The sequence below is a fragment of the Haliotis rufescens genome, unplaced genomic scaffold (assembly GCF_023055435.1).
Source record: "Haliotis rufescens isolate VD_foot unplaced genomic scaffold, xgHalRufe1.0.p SCAF_55, whole genome shotgun sequence".
In the NCBI taxonomy this organism is placed as follows: domain Eukaryota; kingdom Metazoa; phylum Mollusca; class Gastropoda; order Lepetellida; family Haliotidae; genus Haliotis; species Haliotis rufescens.
In genome coordinates this window covers 2,388,784-2,410,028 of record NW_025964279.1, presented here as the reverse complement: position 1 = coordinate 2,410,028, position 21,245 = coordinate 2,388,784, and the positions used below count along the sequence as shown (strand labels likewise).

At 40.9% G+C, this 21,245-nt stretch overlaps 2 protein-coding genes across 2 annotated transcripts; one reads left to right on the top strand and one right to left on the bottom strand.

The window, feature by feature from the left end:
- Positions 1-1,281: 1,281 nt before the first annotated feature.
- Positions 1,282-12,483, bottom strand: LOC124144915 (protein SCO1 homolog, mitochondrial-like). The gene is made up of 7 exons (XM_048385186.1): positions 12,280-12,483; positions 9,856-10,020; positions 7,876-7,966; positions 4,560-4,757; positions 4,227-4,319; positions 2,423-2,538; positions 1,282-1,654 (listed from the first exon to the last, which is right to left on the bottom strand). The coding sequence occupies exons 1-7, from the start codon at positions 12,406-12,408 to the stop codon at positions 1,517-1,519; spliced, it is 930 nt and encodes a 309-aa protein (XP_048241143.1). The 5' UTR covers positions 12,409-12,483; the 3' UTR covers positions 1,282-1,516.
- A 3,616-nt stretch (positions 12,484-16,099) lies between these two features.
- On the top strand, positions 16,100-16,936 carry LOC124144916 (serine/threonine-protein kinase PDIK1L-like). Its single transcript, XM_046514537.2, has one exon. It carries the CDS (start codon positions 16,100-16,102, stop codon positions 16,934-16,936), a length of 837 nt encoding a protein of 278 aa, XP_046370493.2.
- Positions 16,937-21,245: the final 4,309 nt, after the last annotated feature.

Here is a 21,245-nt window from a genome sequence, read left to right as displayed (position 1 = left end):
AAGTTTCTTTAAATTGAGATGTGTAAATGTATCATGAAGTTATATTTTGGTGGATGGTCCATGGAAAAACTGGCAACATAGTTTTTCTAAACCAGTGATGAGTTTGGATGTTGCCAATATACATGACTTGGTTGAGAAAACTAAAAACACGAGTGAGTGGTGGATCCGATAATGCCACAAGATCATCATGATCATGAAAGACCCGCAAAAGCAATTAACAGCTAGCAAAAAAACCAAATGTGTTTGGATGTTGCCCATATACATGACTTGGTTGAGAAAACTAAAAACCCGAGTGAGTGGTGGATCTGATAATGCCATAAGATCATGAAAGACCCGCAAAAGCTAGCAAAAACAAATGATGTGATATTATGTGATATTAAAATATTCAAATTATTTATACTCGTGTTCTGTTTGCCTGATTGTACAACTGGATCGTCAACAGGTTTTCTTCCTCCTTCCGGACTCCAGAAACAGAACAACACAGCAACAATTACACACACAATTTATTGAATACAGATGCATGTACCCATCGTGATACATCTACAATGAATTTATCTTGCCAGTATTGATGGAAAACTTGTGAACCATAATTGTCTTGTCTAGATAACTTAGAAAGTATGTTTAACGCCACAGCGGTCTGTACCAAATAATCCTACTCTATCCCGAATCTGGAAAGAGTGACGCATGGTGTGGGTCTCCCGCAATGTTAAAACAGCCACACTCTATTGGGGAGGCCAAAGATTCCTATGCAACAAAACAACAGTCATACAGCTTCCGTACCTAAACAAGATCAAAACCTCCATCAGCTTGTGAGTGAATTGTGTTTTATGATACTTTTAGCAATATTTCAGCTACTTTTGAATACCATGAATGGGCCAGCCTCATGGTACCCTGGATGAGCTAATGCTTTAACCACAGAGCTACAACATCGCCCCAGTGTAGTGACATTGAGAATCATATCAGCAAAGGTGAAGGTGTATTACCGTATTTGACGTAATAAGCGCCCACGGCAATATTCACCCAAGTGTCTTTGCTATCAAATATATAAGCGCCCCGCTCAAATAAGTGCCCACGGCGATATTTGTTAACATATCAGCAAGTGAACAATCCCAATTAGCACCCCTTCCAATTGATCAATGTACACAAGACTTATTCATTCATGTATAATACGCACTCGTGTGTTATATGCACCCTTAATTATGGGCAATTAAATTCTGGAAAATATATCTGTCGTGTATGATACGCACATACTTTTCTTTTGTATCATTTCAGGCTGTCAGCATAAACTACGAAATTTACAATCTTTCAACTTTTTTTTCTCACCAAAATTATATTCTAATAAGAGCCCCCTATTTCTAAATTTGAGAGCGTCCTAGGCGCTTATTACGTCAAATACGTTAAGTCAAAACTGCTCCATGGTCACAAAAATTGAGAAAAAGACAATTGAGATAAAATGCTTCGAAGTATATCAGATATGGAAAGCAGCTACAGTATTTCAAATATTTCAGTGTATGGTCTAATTTTTCAGATAAGAAAATTTCTCCATATGCAATTTGATACTAGTTGAAATCTCGTCAAACTTCTTGTTCTGGCCGTAGTAGTCGACGAAGTCTCCGTCAGGGTTAACCAGGTACATGATGATGGTGTGGTCAACCTGAAACATCCAGCACAAATTGCACTAGAATTTTAAGCATACCAAGAAAAATTTTTAATTTTCAATCTGCATGGAGTGAGGGATTTGATTGGCCAACTTAGAATGTAGAAAATGTGTTGATGTTTTGTAATTATGCCAAAATAGGACAAAAGTGGGAAGATGAATATGTTTTGGCCGGGTACAAAATCAGTTAGTTTGGAAAATGATCAAGATTACTTTAACATGGTAATCATTATGAGATGATTATTACGGCAATATTGAAGTGTAAATGTACTTTGCCCAGGACAGTCACAATTTAATGTCAGTTTGTTCTACTTTTCCACTTAAGTATGTGAGTGAGTGAGTGTTACGCAACTTTTAGCAATATTCCAGCAATATCACAGTGGGGGACACCAGAAATGGGCTTCACACATTGTACCCATGTCGGGAATTGAACCCGGGTCTTTAGCGTGATGAGCGAACGCTTAAACCACTAGGTTACCCGACCGCCCCCACTTGAGTATGTATTGCAGCCAGTTTATCAGTTGTGCAGGGGACGCAAAAAAAACCAGTCGCTTATACAACAAAATCCTACAGTAAAAAAGTGCACTGTTTACTTATAAAGATTTTTTTTACAGATCAAAGCAACTTTATGGGAGTAATTCCATTTGTACGAATTTTGTCGTTTCCTTGTTAAAACCTTATTTACCTTTATTAAGGAAATGTTTTGAAAAGCACCTCGATATGCATTTTGTGGTCTTGAGATGAGACCTCCACCCAGTAACTTACGATATAATCATTGTCCTCATCACGAGGCCCGGAACTGTAGTACACCCGATATGCCCGCGTCGCCTGGTCCACCTGCTCTCTACTTCCAGTCAGCCCAAGCAGTTTTGGGGAAAATTCTGAAGTGAAACAATACGTATGTCATCAAGTACCGTATTCGAAGTATAAATTGCCCTGCTCGACTACAAATAGGTAGATGTAGGGAGATACTGGATCCCCCATCTACATCCCCTTCTAACATAAAAAATAAAAAAAATGCTCCATTTGTATAGTAAACAGATGCTGATGTATTCGCAGTTAAAATCTTTATTCATTGAATATTTGGTTCAAATCAAATTTTTTCTAATACTTGTTCAATAGATTGTTTTGAGACAAAATCATTTCATAAAGGCATGCCTGGTTTGTTAAATCTTCTAGTATCAAAGATATAGAATATTGTTTGCATGGAAATCGAAAACAATAAAATTGCCAAAAGTCTGTAAATAGCAAAGGGCACCACTTCAGGATATGTTTGATATATCTTCCAATTTTTGTTAACAAATATGGAACATTTTTCGAGTTGTGCTCCGGAAACAAAATGATGACTGACAGAGGGACAGACAGATGAAGTGTTGACTATATTCCCCCCACATCATAAGCTGGGGGTTTAAAAAGAATAGAAGTAGCAATAACGACATCTTCCCGAGGCAAGGGAGTTAACTGACTATAAAAGTCCACTTTCCACCCTTGCCGAACTAGGCTGGTATTATGGAGGTATGTTTAGGCTAGACTAACGAGTCTATGCATAGTCCAATAAAAATCGCGCAACAAAATCGAAATCTGGTCAGTAAACTGTTGTGCAGATTTAGGTCGATTACAGGATTTGCAAAGCATGTGTACCGACAACTCGTTGTCAACAGATATTTTCCAAGTCTTTTCATGTTTTTAATCAAGGTGCTCACGTGATTTGATGCACTTCGAGATGTAAGACCCGTTTTATCACAATTTATATCTTGATTATCGATCAGATCGTTTTGACTGGGCGCCGCCATTTTGTTTGAAACAAATGCAAGTGATACGAGAGGTCGAATCTGATTGGTCCATGGGAGAGGCTTAGAAGGGACACAACTCGTAATAACCAATGGTGGCACTACAATTGAGCCCAGGAATTCCAGCCCAGTTAACTCCCTTGCCTCAGGAAGATGATAAAATACTGGTTTTCACTTGGTTCAAATATTGCTGATTGTTTCTCTCTAATGGACAATCTTCATTGGAGAAATGTTTTGACATGGGCATATTTTACAGAAAATAAGAGTTTGATAATGATGATTCTGGACAAATCATGATTATAGCACTTTGTTGAAATCATCATTTGAGTCGCTTCTTGTGACCAGCCAAGGTTGATGGGGGCCTATTCTAACCAGGAATCCCCATCTACTACTTACAGGTGAGGTGAAATGGGGTTTAACGTCGCGTCCAAGATTATTGCACTTATATAGGACGTGCATGTACGTGTGTGTGTGTGTTTGTGCGGCTGCTTGTACTAGTCCGAACTGATGCCGATTTATAGTGCTAGCTCACTGAGATACCATGCCGCAGATTAACATGAATACCCCACTCAGACACAGTATACTGACTCCGAGCCGACCTGTCCTTGTTTAAGGCCCTTAATGCTGAGCGCCAGACAGGGTAACAACAAGTACCATCTTTTAACGTCTTTTGGTATGGCGCTGCCGGGGATCGAAGCCCGGACCTTCCGCTCTCCGGGCGGATGCTCTACCTCTAGGCCACGGAGGCGGCCTACTACTTACAGAATGTTATTACCCACCTAGGCAGTATTCCCGGATTGCCTTCACTGTGTCACGCTCGGGGTCAACTGTGATGAAGAGGGGTTGAAGGTTCGGCTTGGAAGGTGTTGCATCTACAATGGCAATGAAAGTTACAAAGTAATCACACTGTTCCCAAATTATGACAAACACATTTTACTTACTGATAGAGCAAAGCTACAACTCATTGAGTGAATGATGCGTACCCAAAGAAATTTCACATTTCGCTGTACAGATCAATCAATTTGTGCTTAAAGCCACAATCAGAAAAATGAAATAAAAATAGTTAAAGAAAAAAAAAAAAAAAAAAAAAAATAGTCAACAGTTTCTCTCACCTATCAAGTCCACGACTTTGATCATCTTCTCGATCTCGTCAGGGCAGATGTCTGGGCAGTGGGTGAAACCGAAGTACAGCAGCACCCACTGACCGTGAAAGTCCTTGCTGGACTTGACTTGACCATTGTGGTCTACCAGTTGCCATGGCCCACCCAGAGAAGCTTTACCCAGGGACCTGCTGCGCTCCTTTGCGATTTCTGGAACAGTGAGTTTCAATTTACCATGTAATCTGTAACTTTCAGGCTGTTTAAAAACTTTAATATTGGTGTTCATGAACATATAAACGTAAAAACCTGGGGATAACTACATGAAAGCAAAAACATATCGAAATCATTTCCTATTAATAAATATTAATAAATATATATACAGTATAAATACAGTATGAGTGAGTGAGTTAAAATTGAATGTTACATCGGCATTATTTCAGCCATATAGCGACTGTCACAGTATGAAATTGGTGACATTATTCAGCACAATAACACGAGCCCAGACCCTTCTATTATTACACAGTATCAGTCATATGTCAGTAGGCGTGGCCCGAAGCTGAAAAACATTCTGGTTAATGCCACGAAATCACTTGCAATATATTTTCATAACAGAAGCCTGTCCAAGCCAAGCAAACCAGTGGTCGATAGGATGAGCAGCGATCCAAGCCATCTGGTATTGTCAAAATTGCTATCAAGTAAAATGCATACCGTATTTGACGTAATAAATACCCATGGCGATATATGCTAATATATTGGCTTGAGAACAATCCAATCCCCTTCCGATTGATCAATGTAAACAAGACTTATTTATTCACGTATAATACGCACAGCTTTTTCCACCAAAATATTTTTCTAATAAGAGCCCCCCCTATTTCTAATTTAGAGAACGCCCTGGGTGCTTATTACATCAATTGCGGTATTAGCAATTTTGCATTCACACCACCATCTCATCCGCCTGGACAGGTCAGGCCCATTTTGAACAAGGTCATTTTCCTGAAGATACCACATGTGATTCTGAGTGAGTGAGTTTGGTTTAACGCCACTTTAAACAGTATTCCAGTCATATCGCGGCGTGTCAGCTTAATGTGGGAGGAAAGCCCGAAGTGATGCAGGTCTCAGACGTTTACCACTTCGGTGAAACCCGCGAGCACGGGTATGGTGCTGACAAACCTAGAAACATAATCGGGGCGAACCGGGATTCGACCCCACTATCATAGGTTTCTGGCGTGCCCAAGGGATGCAACTCTGCACAGTGAATTGCGGCGCCTTAGATGACTGGTCCAACCGTGCCCTGACATGTGATTCTGTGTGGGGCAGGACTGAATGTGGTCACCAATCTTCACCTGATTCGTGACCTGTGCATATGACCACAAGGCGTGAAACGATAAAGGAAGGTCATGAAACAATAGTATCACGATACAAAGGTCATGATACGATCTGTATCACGATATGCATATTTTCGACAAATCTAATGGAAACTCCTTGACTATAAAAAGTTCAGAGCAGGTCCAAAGGGAAAGGCAAGCTGTTGACACATGTTTGTAGTGGCTTTTTTTAAAATAGCAAGTATAGCGTTTGTTATGGATACAGGAAAAATGTTCTCCTGTATCGTATCATCGCATGAAAACATACGATGTTTTCATCGGGACCACTACAAATGGGTTACTTGGACTTATACTGTAGGTGGGATGATTCACTGGTACATTGATGAGACATAATACCGTATTCGACGTAATAACCCCCGCTCTAATAAGCGCCCACTGCGATATTTGCTAATATATTGGCGAGTGAACAATCCCAATTAGCACCCCTTCCAATTGATCAATGTACACAAGACTTATTTATTCGCGTATAATACGCACCCGCGTGTTATATGCACCGTTAATTATGGGGAATTAAATTCTGGAAAAATATATCTGTCGTACATAAACATTTCAGGCTGTCAGCATAAACCACGAAATTTATCTTCCAACTCTGTTTTTTTCACCAAAATAATATTCTAAGAAGAGCCCCCTGTTTCTAATTTTGAGAGCGCCCAGGACGCTTATTACATCGAATACGGTACATAACAATATGTTAGACGGTCATCAGAATGTTACATACATTACCATGATTACGGCTGTACACAGGAGATTTCAATGTAAGCATAATATTTCTGTCTTTATCACCAAAAAATGTGTTTCAATAAACTTCTGTGATCAGCTTGTGTCATTCTTTCTGTATCATGATATTTACGCATTGGATCTTGGCTTTGTGTTTTGCCCTAGCCATACAATTCTACTGAGGACCATAATAAGACAAATCTAGAATTTCGATCAGTGAGCAGCAGATCCTGGCATGGATAAGGGAGTCAACTCTGCACAGCAGATACAAATCTTGGATTTCAAACCCATTAATCATGTTAATTGATCAGCAGATATTAAATGCTAAGAAAACAACAGAAGTGAATGAATGTTGTTTTGCTCCTCAGTCAAGAGTTTTCAAGCTCTCATGTTTGTATTCTGGATCAGGGGCGGTGGGGTTATCTAGTGGTTAAAGCGTTCACTCATCATACCAAATACCGGGGTTTGATTCCCCACAGTGGGGTAACCTAGTGAATAAGCCTTCGCTCGTCACACCGAAGGCCTGGGTACAATTCCCTGCACGGGTACAATGTGTGAAGCCCATTTCTGGTCCCCAGCAGTGATGTTGCTGGAATATTGCAGTTGCAGTTGCAGTTGCTTTTGGCATTTTTTCTGACCAGTGGTGAATGTGCACAATTCATTCCACACCAAAGGGGCAGAAATGTTGCACACTCAGCCAGCTCACACAGGTGAGGCAAAATGTAAAGAAATGAAAATTAACATTGTGTATAAGAATATTTAACTCACATAGTGATGTGTGTGTGTGTGAGTGTATGCGCGTGTGTATGCTTGTGCGTGTGTATGCTTGTGAGCGTGTATGCTTGTGAGCGTGTATGCTTGTGTGCGTGTATGCTTGTGTGCGTGTATGCTTGTGTGCTTGTGTGTGTGTATGCTTGTGAACATGTATGCTTGTGTGCGTGTATGCTTGTGAGCGTGTATGCTTGTGAGCGTGTGTGCGTGTATGCTTGTGTGCGTGTATGCTTGTGTGCGTGTATGCTTGTGTGTGTGTATGCTTGTACTTGCCAAGACTTGTACCAGTTTCATAGTGTTAACACAGACACAGACTCCAAGCCGACCAAGTACCCCCACGTATGGGATTGAACCCAGGCCTTCGGTGTGATGAGCGAACGCTTTAACCACAAAACTACCCGACTGCACTTTGGTCATTTTAACAATGGGGAATGGAAAGTTCTTGGTCAACCTACCCAGTTCCTTCTCTCTCTTCACATACTGTACTCCCAGCAACATGACACCTCCCAACCCTGCAGCTATCAGTAGACCCTTCCATGACACAGGCTGGAACAGGACATATCATACAGTTATGCATACATTACTGTAGTGGAGCGGTCCATTAAAGATTGTGAAGGTAGGTGAGGTTGATAATTTGTCTGATATTATTTGTTTACCAGTTTGTTGTTTAACACCGCTGACATATTCCAGCTATATGATGGTGTCCTGTAATTAATTGAGTCTGACAATCCAGTGATCGATATTGTGACAACAATCCACGCCATCGGGGGACGATGACACGCAATCAATAAAGTCCCCAACCCTGAACACCTGATACATTTGGACACTCCTCACCACCAGCATAGGTTTCTGGGACCTATTCTGACCAGGAATTCCCACAGGATTGTCTCATCTGGAGGAACATCACAATGGCCAGCTTGACGCCATTCCAGAGTACAATTTGGAAGCCATAGTGCGAAGATATACGGGCTAGGTATTGCCAAAAGACTGTATTGCAATATATTGAGATACAGGTATCCGTATTGCAATACATAATGCGGTATATTGGGAGCTGAAGTGATTAACATGCATATTTTCTACACACTGAAGACAAGTAAATATTACTCAGCATGGTCAGGTGCCACCATTTTGTTGTCTTGGATACAGGGGAGATAATGCGAGAAAACAAATCACTTCTGCGTTTCTGCCATTTTGTAAATAAATTTTGAAGGGAAACCACTTGCGAATAAATTTCTGTGTAGAGTTTAGGTTAAATGATACAAATAATAACAAATCTTGTTATATTTTGTTTACCCAATACACCTGGACACACTCAACATTTGCAATACATTGGAAGAACTGGCCAGAAGGTTTGGCCTTGTACACCAGCAATACTGTGCAGTTCAAGATGTTATAAGCTTATCTGCCCACAAGTGTTTCTGCTGAGGTGCAAATCATCATGCATCAACTTGTAAAACATCTTTGATTATACAGTGTATCTCCATTCCATTATGATAAGACCTGTGAAGATCCGGGTTAGAATAGGTCTTCAGCAACCCATGCTTGCCATGAAAGGTGACTATGCTTGTTGTCAGAGGCGACTAACGGGATCGGGTGGTCAGCCTCGCTGACTTGGTTGATGCATGTCATCGATCCTTATTGCACGGATCGATGTTCATGATGTCAATCACTGGAATGTCTGGTCCAGACTCGATTATTTACAGACCACTGTCATATAATTGGAATATTGCTGAGTGTGGCGTAAAACAACAAACCAACCAACCAGATCCATTCTGATAAATGTCCCAGACCCCTTCGCCACTGATGCCCCGTTTCAAAGAAACACTAAAAATAGCCTCCAATCAAATTACTCTCTTCTTCCATAAATCAAGCAAGTGGTGATCAAATAAACTGGGAATGACTCATAGCATGAGTTCCGTCTCACTAGGGGCGGTCGGGTAGCCTAGTGGTTTAAGCGTTCCCTCGTCATGCCGAAGACCCGGGTACAATGTGTGAAGCCCATTTCTGGTGCCCCCCCGCTGTGATATTGCTGGAATATTGCTAAAAGCGGCGTAAAACCATACTCACTCACTCACTCACTCACTCACTCCGTCTCACTAGCTCTATGCAGTTTTTATATTTGATTACACATATGGGCTTGCACATATGAGACCGGATTTTGAATGTTGATCAATATCGAAATCGTGTTCAGATGATTCAATTTGATTGGTCATTGATTTACAGTTCATATGGGTGAGAAACTGTGGTAAGTGTCAGGAATCGAACCCAGGTCTTCGGTGTGACAAGTGAACGCTTTAACCACTAGGCTACCCGACCACCCCTTCAGAAACGAAGCTATGGTGGCAAATGGGTCAAGTGTTTTTATAATAACAGTACAGAGGAGCACTGGTTGATCAAGGATGCATGTGATTCATTTGGTTTAACCTGATACTGACCCCCTGCTTTTTCTTAGGGGCAGCTTTCGGTGTTCCTGAAGACATTAGCCGGTGCCAGGCAGCTTGTGATGAGCTTCTGGTGAGATGTGTTGTTTGTGGAATGAGGACGGACATTTGGCGACTGGGGATGCTCAATGTGGACATGGCGGAAAATCTTGGTCGAAACTGAAAACAATGTACAAGGAACGGTGTTTAGATATGTAGCATGAATGAAAACATTTATAGCTATAAGTACATCATATCAGTGCTTGTTGTAACCATATTTTACTGTATTCAAAACAATTTGAACAATATTGCTGTTCTGTCAAGGTGTATCAACTTGTAGGGAGAAAACTAAAAATCCATTGATGCTGAGAACTTTGGAGAAACTTGTTTGCAGTATGGCCCTCAAAAGGACCAAAATTAAATGAATCTGATCAGTCTGTGTCCCTGTAAAAAAAGGATGCAAGTCAATACCTCACAATGTGACAGGCAGCAGCGTTAGAAACTAACAGTTTTCGTCCACTAGTCCTTATAATGATAACATATAGCAAAACCCTTACAAATGGCAATTTGCTACTAGTCCTTATGATATCTTTACCATTGGGTAGTTTGGCAAGGACTATAGGACTAGTGCCTTGAGGCAGTTTCAGATTTTCAAGTTGACATATTTGCAACATATCTGACAATTTGTTGCCATCTGGCATATCAAAATATTTAAAAAAAACAACACCATTTGTAGATACATTGCATGTTTCTATAGAATGCTAGTTATAGTTTTAACAAGTCCATACTGAAGCCAAAATGAATAAAACTGTTCACTGTTCAGAATTTGACAGTCTGTTTTGTGAAATACATTACTGCCAGACATTGTTTTGCCTGTAATGTTCTGTAACCATGGTAACAGACATGATGTCTTACTCATTGGGTCAGCAGAATCTGGAATGGCTAAGGGATGCAACTCTACACATCAAATTACAGTGTCTTGGGACACTTGAGCCCCCATTTAAAAAATGAACCATCTCAACAGGAATTTTCTAAGTTATTTCAGTGTAGCATCATTTAGAGCTCTAGTTATTTGGGTATATCACCCAGGGGTATTCACATTTTTTTTACCGACCTTAAGATTGGGTATTTTAACTTAAAACCCTTTTGGTAACAATCCTTGTAAAATTAAAAATATCTGAAAAGAAGTATACCCATCCCAGTCTGCTTGAGGCTCCCACTCCGGGAAGCCATTTTTGTTTGTAAAAACTAGCATTGTAAGAAAAGAGCTATGTTTTTTAATCACCAATCAGCGACTGTTCAATCGGTTTAGATACAAGTTGTATCATACAACATGTACATGTTGAGGCACTATGTGCTTTTCAATTAGCATCTATCAAATTGTTTGTCGCGCAATCTTTTCCCAAATGTTGCTGTTGGAAAGTGAATTTCGCAATCGGCTGATATGCAATCAGTTTATCTAACAGTTGTAACATACGCAATGATTTTATCTAATTGCGTGTTTATAGTTTTTGTTGCGTATTTGATACTCCAGGATTTGATTTGTCTGTGTATTTCAGTTTAATGAGTAGTTTAGCTGGACAACAGGATCATTCAGAAGTGATGATGAGTGGAGGGGATTATTGGTTGTTTTAAAACATCATCTGGCTGCGGTCAGGACCCACGTACTTTAGAAGCTGCGGGCCCTGACAAGCTCTTCAGGCCCTTGTTTAAAAATACCCTGCAGCTTATGTGACACATAAATGGACATGTTACTTTACTACAGGCTTAATGACCCATACAAATTTAAAACTACCGGCCTGACACTATATTTCCCTGCCACAGGCCTATGAGCAAGCGCTTATTTTGATTACTGTCCTATTGTTCGAGCTTCCAAATCTATCTCAGTAAGAGATATCTGTCAGAACTGGCATATCCTACGATTATATATGCAGGAAAGAAGTAAGAAAGAGAAAACATGACTTCTATGTTGTGATCAGTGCCAGCACCGGTGCAACACTGAAGTGTCATCCCAGCAGGTCATAACTTGAAATACATTTGCTCACAGGACCATGGAACTATAATAAATTCGCAGAAGAGGCCAAAGGCCGAGGAGGAATGAACGGAATATTCTCAACTCGTCTGCGTTCGTCTACATGGACCTATGACTTGCTTCATGGCCACCAATTATTTTCGTGAAGAGTTCACAGACAGCCTAGGTTATATTTTACATGCGCTACAACAACTTCAGAAATGTCACGCAAAACCCGACAGGACGCAAGGCTTTTGACGCAACGAATAAGGCATTCGAATATTGCTACCAATGAGAGAACATGTAAATATATGCCAACCAAAGAAGCAGTTGTTAGGATTATGCAACAACCAAAAACCATCCTTCCTCAAGGACGAAAATAGGTGCTCGAGTGAGTTTGTACGGAACTTCAACATTGGTCGCCTTACCGACACAAGACCCGTTCTCATGGGTGGGCATGTCGGACAAGAATTTGTCATAGACTTGAAAAATGAGCAGCTCTTGGACAATGGCTGGAAGCATCTTCCGCACAAGACTCGCGAGGCTAACATTTCCATTGCGTGAGGACACTTGACAGATCTGATGAAAGTCACATGGAAATGCGGTTCGGAATGCGTAGAGTTGCTTCCCCTGGATAGAGTGACGTCCCTTGATGTGATATAGAGGTTCGTTTAGGGTTGTTTTGCTGGGCATTCACATTAAGAATATGAATAGGGAAACGATGAAGATCATATAAAGTTTTCACATCGAAGTTACCTAATAAATAGTACCGCTCCGCAGATAATCAATACGAGAACGAATAAGGCACGAATCTAATAACTTGCACAGGCGTACAAATACTTTGTTTGGCTAATGTGCCCTCGCGGTGTTTAACTGACCATTTTAAACATTGAACATCGGAACTCGAGTGGTCTAACCGATTTAAACCATGTATAACATTCAAAGAATCTTAGCACTTAAGGTATTTAAACAATATTGTCTTGACAACCGTATTTAAAAAGATAAGCAAGAATTAACTCCATGTTCCTGTGAAAGCACTGCGTGACTCGCACTCCCTTCCCTGGCCTTTGGTCCGTGCATCTCGTTCTTTGATGAGTCGGGGGGGGTGGGGGGGGGGGGGGGGGGGGGGGGGTGGGGGGGGGGGGTGGGGGGGGGGGGTGGGGGGGTGGGGGGGGGGGAAAGACTTCCGCCCGTATCCCCTTCCAAAGTTATATATGAATGTATTGCCGCTAAATCCTTTTATGATTATACATATTTTGAGGGGGATACGGGCGGAAGTCTTTCCCCCGAATCGTCAAAGAACGAGATCATGATCACGGGTTTCTGGCGTGCCCAAGTGACGCAATTCTGCACATTTAATTCTATATATAGAATGGATGTACAACTTCTATCATGACCTCCATGGGATCACTGGTCAATATATGCACATTAAAACACAAACATGTCTACATGTAATATGAAACGCCTACCAGATGTGTAGACCTTGGTTTACAACAGTCACTTATGCAGTTCTGCAAGGATCTGTTCAGTAAATACACATACATGTTATCACATGATCATACGTCACTGCAAGCACTTACATATCCCATACATCCGGGGTAGAATAGGTCTTCAGCAACCCATGCTTGCCGTAAAAGGTGACTAATGCTTGTCGTAAAAGGCGACTAAGGGGATCGGGTGGTCAGGCTCGCTGACTTGGTTGATGGATGTCCACGATCCCAATTGCGTGGATCGATGCTCATGATATCAATCACTGGATTGTCTGGTCCAGACTCGATTATTTACAGACCGCCGTCATATAGCTGGAATATTGTTGAGTGCGGCGTTAAACAACAAGCCATCCAACCAACATACACATCCCATTCGCACGTAACAATGTTATATTTGCGTGGATTTCCACCCACATGTCGCGGGTTCTGCCAACGATGTAATCGAGGGAACTGAGGCGGTGCGGATGAGGTATAAAAGGATTTATTACCTGTAAAAATATATAAATTACATCAACATGAATTGATGTGTCGAGGAAGAAAGAATGTCTTCCCTCGACAATGGCGTGACATGAAGTCGCATTTCATTACGTTGCATAGCATGGCACAATATAATATTCAAACGCTGTTACTTTATATACTATAAATGCAGCAATAAATGATTTCGGCGGCACACGTTATGAGATAACTCTTGGCAACTAATAAATCCGGCGACACACACAACATATTACAACCTGCCAAGATTTACGCTATTACAATAGTTATGTCTTTACATTAGATACATATATGCTCATTGAGTAGACCCAACATTACTATTTATCTCCAAATGAAAGATATAAACATCTATATTCATCACAGTGATTCATTCATTTACCAACTGTAACCACAATATGTCACATGGTGTCCCTATCTGTAATTATCCAGGGATACTGTATCCTCAGGACAGTTTTCTTTTCACCTGGATATTTTATTCGTCTCAAATCTCATCCCACAAAATTGTTTCAAGATCACGTCATGATTGCATATTGAAATATTGTTCGGACAAATTTCACTGTGATATCTTATCCTTCTAACAGATTTGTGCAATATAACGAACGACTTATTTCTTTAATGCCGATAAGATCAATTCCAATTTTAGACCAGACAGGGTGTAGTTCTGGAATAAGTCCTTTCACAAATTGAATTCACAGTTTTCTTGTGTATGATCTGGCATTTATGACAAGCATCCAATTCATGACCATTTTCAATGATTGAATTTGTTTCAGTTGTAATTAATTACCTCTATTGTCCCTTACATACGTTAAACAGCTCTTCATTTTCAATAACGGACCTTTTTATCTTGGTCCTCAAAAGCACGTTTCTGGTTTTCTGAATATGCAGTAGTACGCCAATCTCCAAAAATTCGAACTGCCTCTTTTCCTCGAATTGCTGAGTAAAACTACTTGACATTTTGACTGCTTGAGAGCGACTGTGGTTTCACGTCCGCCACCGAGTTTAGACTGTGTAACACATTATATAATCTAGACAAAGGGCGGAGACGGGTCAGTGATTGTTCTATTGTCGGGTAAGTATCCATGCATTGATTGTTGTGCTTTGCATGTCCTGTGAAATAAGGTGATTACATTGATAGGTGTTCTGTGCAGGGGTAGCCTAGTGGTTAAAGCGTTCGCTCGTCACGCCGAAGGCCCGGGTTCGATTCCCCACATGGGTACAATGTGTGAAGCCCATTTCTGGTGTCCCCCGTCGTGATATTGCTAGAATATTGCTAAAAGCGGCGTAAAACCAAACTCTCTCACAAGAGTATTTTTCATTAAACAGGATAATGAAGACTGACATCTATAACTGATTCGCTCTACAAGGAGATTCATTTCAAACTTGTAATAATCACACTTTCCACAGAGAAACCAGTAAATGTACTCAGCAGTCCATCTACATGTACCGTATGATGTGAGTTGAACGTTGTTCACATTATGTTAGAATCTATGTTTGATAGTAGGATATCGTGTGAATGTTGTTAAAGTTTGTAAAATGTAAAATAGTGTTTGTTTTTCCTATTTATACAGAAAGTAAGGATAAGATATAGGGATGAACAACTTCTTTATTACAATTAGGAGCGACGTTTCGGTGTAGGTTCTAACACCGTTATCAAGCAAGTGATCTACAGAGTATGGTTGACGAGTATATATACAGGAAGGATTGGTTTGTTTGTTTGTTGTTTTACGCCGCACTCAGCAATATTCCAGCTATATGACGGCGGCCTGTAAATAACCGAGTCTGGACCAGACAATCCTGTGATTGACATCGTAATCATCGATCCACACAATTGGGTATACGCTGACATTATCGACCAGTCGCCTCTTACGACAAGCATGGACGCCTTTAACCGCAAGCATGGGTTACTGAAGACTTATTCTTACCTGGATCTTCACGGGTCTCGAGGTGTGCAACAATGCATCCATATTCACTGTTTTCTGGAGATATAGAACTATCACATATAAAAATGTGTTTTTACTCATAAAAAACCTATATGTCTCCTCCTCCCTATACTTTGATAATTAGTTCAAGTTGTTACTATAAACGTGTTTGCAATAAATAATTTTCCTGAATATCCCCAAAAATATTCGAACCCAAAACGTGCCCCATCTCAAATTTTCGATTATCCAGATTCAATATTCTGTACGAGTGACTATGAAGGGAGGTAACCCATAACTAGCTGCTAAGACTTTATTTCCGGGTTCTTGGCAGAAACGTTTTCTTCAAAATGAAGATAGGTGGGAAATATCGAATATTCGAAACCCTTGGTAATGGAGCTTTTGGTAAAACTCACAAAGTGACAAACTTTAGGGATCCTTTTGCTTTGAAAGAAATACAAATTCAAAAGTCTACTGACACTTCAGCTGTGGACACTGAATTAGAAGCTCACGAAAATCTCCCGCGCCATGAGCATCTGGTGACATTTATTGACCACTTCACCGAAAACGACAACATATATGTCGTTCTTGACTTTTGTGAGCCTGGGAATCTGAATGACTTTGCAGTTAGCGAGAAAATGGACGACGTTGCAATTACACGAGCAATGAAGGACGTCGCTCATGGCCTTCAGCATCTGCACAAACACAACGTCGTGCACGGAAATGTCAAACCTCAAAATATTCTGCTAACCCTGTCACATGGAAACAAACCAGTGTTCAAACTCTCGGACTTTAATTTATCCAAGTGCAGTTGCTCTAAGGACCTTTTGTCCACCGCTTTCGCAGGAAACCAGCCTCTCGATGCGTTTGTTAGTGGACCGTGTGGACTGACTTTATTTTGGGCTCCCGAGTACAAAGAGGGGCTGTATTCAAGTCCAGGTGATGTGTTCAGTCTCGGTGTGGTGGTTTTTGCATTGTTTTCTATGCGACTGGAAAAGAAAACACTTTGTCCTGCGGTCAAGTCTACAGGAGGGGAGCGACCCCTGGCCCTGTGCAGTGATGACGAGATTGAAACTGCAGTGAAAGCAACAGTGTCGGACAGTGTCAGAGGCATTGTGGGTAGAATGCTGGCAGTTGATCCTACAGGGAGACCAACAATTAATGATGTCTTGGATACTTTTGAATAAATGGATTAATGACAGGTAGTTTATGGGAGACATGCATTGTACCTCCCTGGTTGACACCTCCAAGGTCCATGTGTTTTCCAAGTGTGGACTTGTTTCCAGACATTTTACTCAAAACTGTGCAAATATAGCACCATAAAATGTCACAGTCATTATGTTATTTTTGGTTTGCTTTCACTTGCATTTATCTCGACAAAGGCATCGCATGTCACTAGAATGCTAGAAATGTAGGCTGAAACATTGAAACGTAATAAATGTGCTTTTCGTCATTAACAATGGTGTTCAGTTTTCATCTATTCCCAAAATACAATGTAATGAAAATGTGAGTACGGTTTTATATCATTGTTAGAAATATTCTAGCCAAACAGAACACTCTGTATTGACGTGGAGGATGAGTGAGTGAGTGAGTGAGTGAGTTTGGTTTAACGCCGCTTTTAACAATATTCCAGTTATATCGCGGCGTGTCAGCTTAATGTGGGAGGAAAGCCCGAAGTGATGCAGGTCTCAGACGTTTACCACTTCGGTGAAACCCACGAGCACGGGTATGGTGCTGACAAACCTAGAAACATAATTGGGGCGAACCGGGATTCGAACCCACAATCATAGGTTTCTGGCGTGCCCAAGGGACGCAACTCTGCACAGCGAATCGCGGCGCCTTAGACGACTGGGCCACCCGTGCCCCCACGTGGAGGATGAAACCAGTGCATGAACAAATCACAAAACTATGACACAAAGTTTTATGCCATTTTGAGATTTTTCAGTCTGGGACTATACTCTGAATCTCAGCTTCATTTAGACATTGTATACTTGCAGTCCTGTGTATACAGGATTGTCAGTATTCGGAACCACACTAGTCATGTGTGACGGGCCAGGATCGTTTTGAAATGAACTTGAAGAATATTTACAAAAATACCCGAAAACACCTCCAAGTATTCTATATTCATGTTCACGGGTATGTTGGGACTAGGGTTGCTGAGTCACTGAAATACATTGTTGAGGTTGCATCCCTTGGTGATCCAGGATTCTATGATCGTGGGCTCGAAGCCATGATTTCTCTTCATTATAATCCTTGGCCTTGGTATATTACAAGGATAGCTGTACTCCAGGTTTTCATTATAGTGGCCAAGACCTTTATCCCTTTCCTCCCACATTAAGCTATCTTCCCGAGGCAAGAGAGTTAACTGACTACAAAAGTCCAGTTTCCACCCTTGCCGAACTAGGCTGGTATTATGGAGTTACATTTTGGCTGGACTAACGAGTCTATGCATAGTCCAATCAAAATCGTGCACCGAAATCGAAACCCGGTTCGTTAACTGTCATGCAGATTTCGGGCGATTGCAGGATTTGCAAAGCATGTGCACTGCCAACTTGTTGTCAGTAGATATTTTCCAAATCTTTTCATGATTTTAATCAAGGTGCTCACGTGATTTGATGCATTTCGCGATGTAAGACCCGTTTTATCACAATATATATCTTGATTATCGATCAGATCGTCCTGACCGGGCGCCACCATTTTGTGTGAAGCAAACGCAAGTGGTACAAGAGGTGGAATCTGATTGGTCCATAGGAGAGGCTTTCAAAGGGATAAAACTGGAAATAGCCACTGGTGGCACTCCGATCAGGTCCAGTAATTCCAACCTAGTTTGGCAAGGATGGAAACTGGACTTTTAAAGTCAGTTAACTCTCTTGCCTCGGGAAGATGACATTAAGCTGACATGGGGGACATAAATGGCCTACGATCAGTTACAGTCATTCACTTTCACTTTCAGTGACAAGGGGGAGGAGGACATGTACGTATTGTCGGTACCTGGTCAGATCTCACAGGATTTGTTTCAACTGTTGGATGACAGATTAAAAAAATATTACTCGACCAGGCAACCACAAGAGATGCTATACAAGTCCGACAGGCTGGTATACTAGACTGTCTACCCACTGATGTAGCTGACATCAAGGTGTTCGTCTATTGTTGTTTACACTGATTTCCAGAGTATCCGCCTGGAATAATTGTTAAATATGAAACAAAAATTGGTGTATGTTCCAAACAATATTACAAGAATATTACATATGATCTATAGTCACAATATCACAGAGTGGGGCACGCGTGGCCAAGTTGTCAAAGGCGCCGTGATTCGCTGTGCAGAGTTGCATCCCTTGGGCACGCCAGAAACCTATGATTGTGAGTTCGAATCCCGGTTCGCCTGCATCACTTCGGCTTTCACAAGCTGACATGCCGTGATACAACGGGAATATTGTTAAAAGCGGCGTTAAAACCCAACTCACTCACTCACTCACTCACTCAATATCACAGAGTGCTTGATTGTTGATACTGATATGTCTCATAAATGCCAGGGTGTATGAAACACCTCTCTTCATTTTATTTCCATTTTTGGGTTTCGATTATGTTTTCAAGTTACAGATTTCAGGGATGCTTGTCTGAATGCATTACTTACTCGTACCAATAATTTAGAAGCCTCAATAATGATGAGCTGAAATGAAAGTGCAGGAGGGTATCCTTATATCTTCACTAAGAGGGGAATGGACGCGAAATGGGGTAAAAAGAAGTGATTTAATCACATTGCTGTTGAATAAAACCCTCTTGCTGAAGCTTAATTTTATCGGGGGCACAGGTGGCCCAGTCGTCTAAGGCGCCGCGATTCGCTGTGCAGAGTTGCGTCCCTTGGGGATGCCAGAAACCTATGATTGTGAGTTCGAATCCCGGTTCGCCCCGATTGTGTTTCTAGGTTTGTCAGCACCATACCTGTGCTCGTGGGTTTCACCGAAGTAGTAAACGTCTGAGACCTGCATCACTTTGGGCTTTCCTCCCACATTAAGCTGACAGGCCGCGATATAACTGGAATACTGTTAAAAGCAGCGTTAAACCCAACTCACTCACTCACTCACTTAATTTTATCAGAAGGATATTCAAAGAATTGAAATAATTCTTCCTATAGATCCTCCCCCTCCCCCACCCATCTTTTAGGTGTCTATATTTTCCATCATATAAGCATTCAACAGTGATACAGCACTAAGAAAATAGAAGACCACAAAAACAATTCTCAGAGTTTATGAGCACACGCACCTCTGGAACAGAGTAAAAATATTGAAGTGAAGTGAAGATTTCATACTGAGAACCATTTTCACACGTTACACAATAGACAACTCATCAGTTGTATTCTCAACTACCATATTCGACGCAATAAGCGCCCAGGCCGCTCTCAAAATTAGAAATAGGGGGCTCTCATTAGAGTATTATTTTAGTGAAAGAAACGAGTTAAATGATAAATTCTGTGGTTTATGCTGACAGCCTGAATTGTTTATGTACGACAGATATATTTTTCCAGAATTTAATTGCCCATAATTAAGTGTGCATATAACACACGAGTGTGTATTATACGCGAATAAATATGTCTTGTGTACCTTGATCAATCGGAAGGGGTGCTAATTAGGATTGTTCACTGGCCAATATATTAGCAAATATCGCTGTGGGCGCTGATTAGAGCGGGGCGCTTATTACGTCGAATACGGTATTTTTACTACCTTGGACCTTGGTCAAGTTGTGTCCATCTGCTTACTACAGGTGGTGCTCCTTTGCAAGTCTAACCAGACTAGCAGTGATCACATGATATACATATGTATATATGTGTATTTATGTAATCAAGACTGTAAATCTTGATATTAACACGAGAGTGAATTAAATGCAAAAAATGCAAGTGGTCTTTGCTCGTTTCACTAAATTTGGCATTTGTCTCCAAAATGACAATCAACAACAAGCGGTGCTATTTGCTGTTTGATTTGGATTAAGGTAAGGATATATATATACATATTTATCAATCCACTGGAGATCGGGGTGGGGTGGGGTGGGGTGGGGTGGGGGGGGAGGTCGCATTATGGGTCAGGGTCACACAAGCATTCGTATTAATTTGGCAAAAAAATAATTTCAAGATTTACAGTAATTACAGAAATTGAATACAGAAATTTGTCCTGTATTTGTAATACAACTGTCACATTTGCAGTATTTCATACTGACAATAAATATACTTCACTGTATATACAATATAATGGTGCTTTCAGGCCATTCTAAAACTCTACAATCAATTTGGTAGTTCATGAAAACATCATGAGATACGTCCTGCATATTCCGTCTATGTTTGTTGACCAATCAGCTTCAGTGAAGCCTTTTTCACCATCCAGTTAAAAGACTTGTTATCACAATCAGTCAATAAGTATATGGTGGCAGGTGGACCTCTTTACAGTGCACAGGTCACAAATCAATTAAGCAACATTGGTCGCGGTCGTTGGATGAGTGACCATG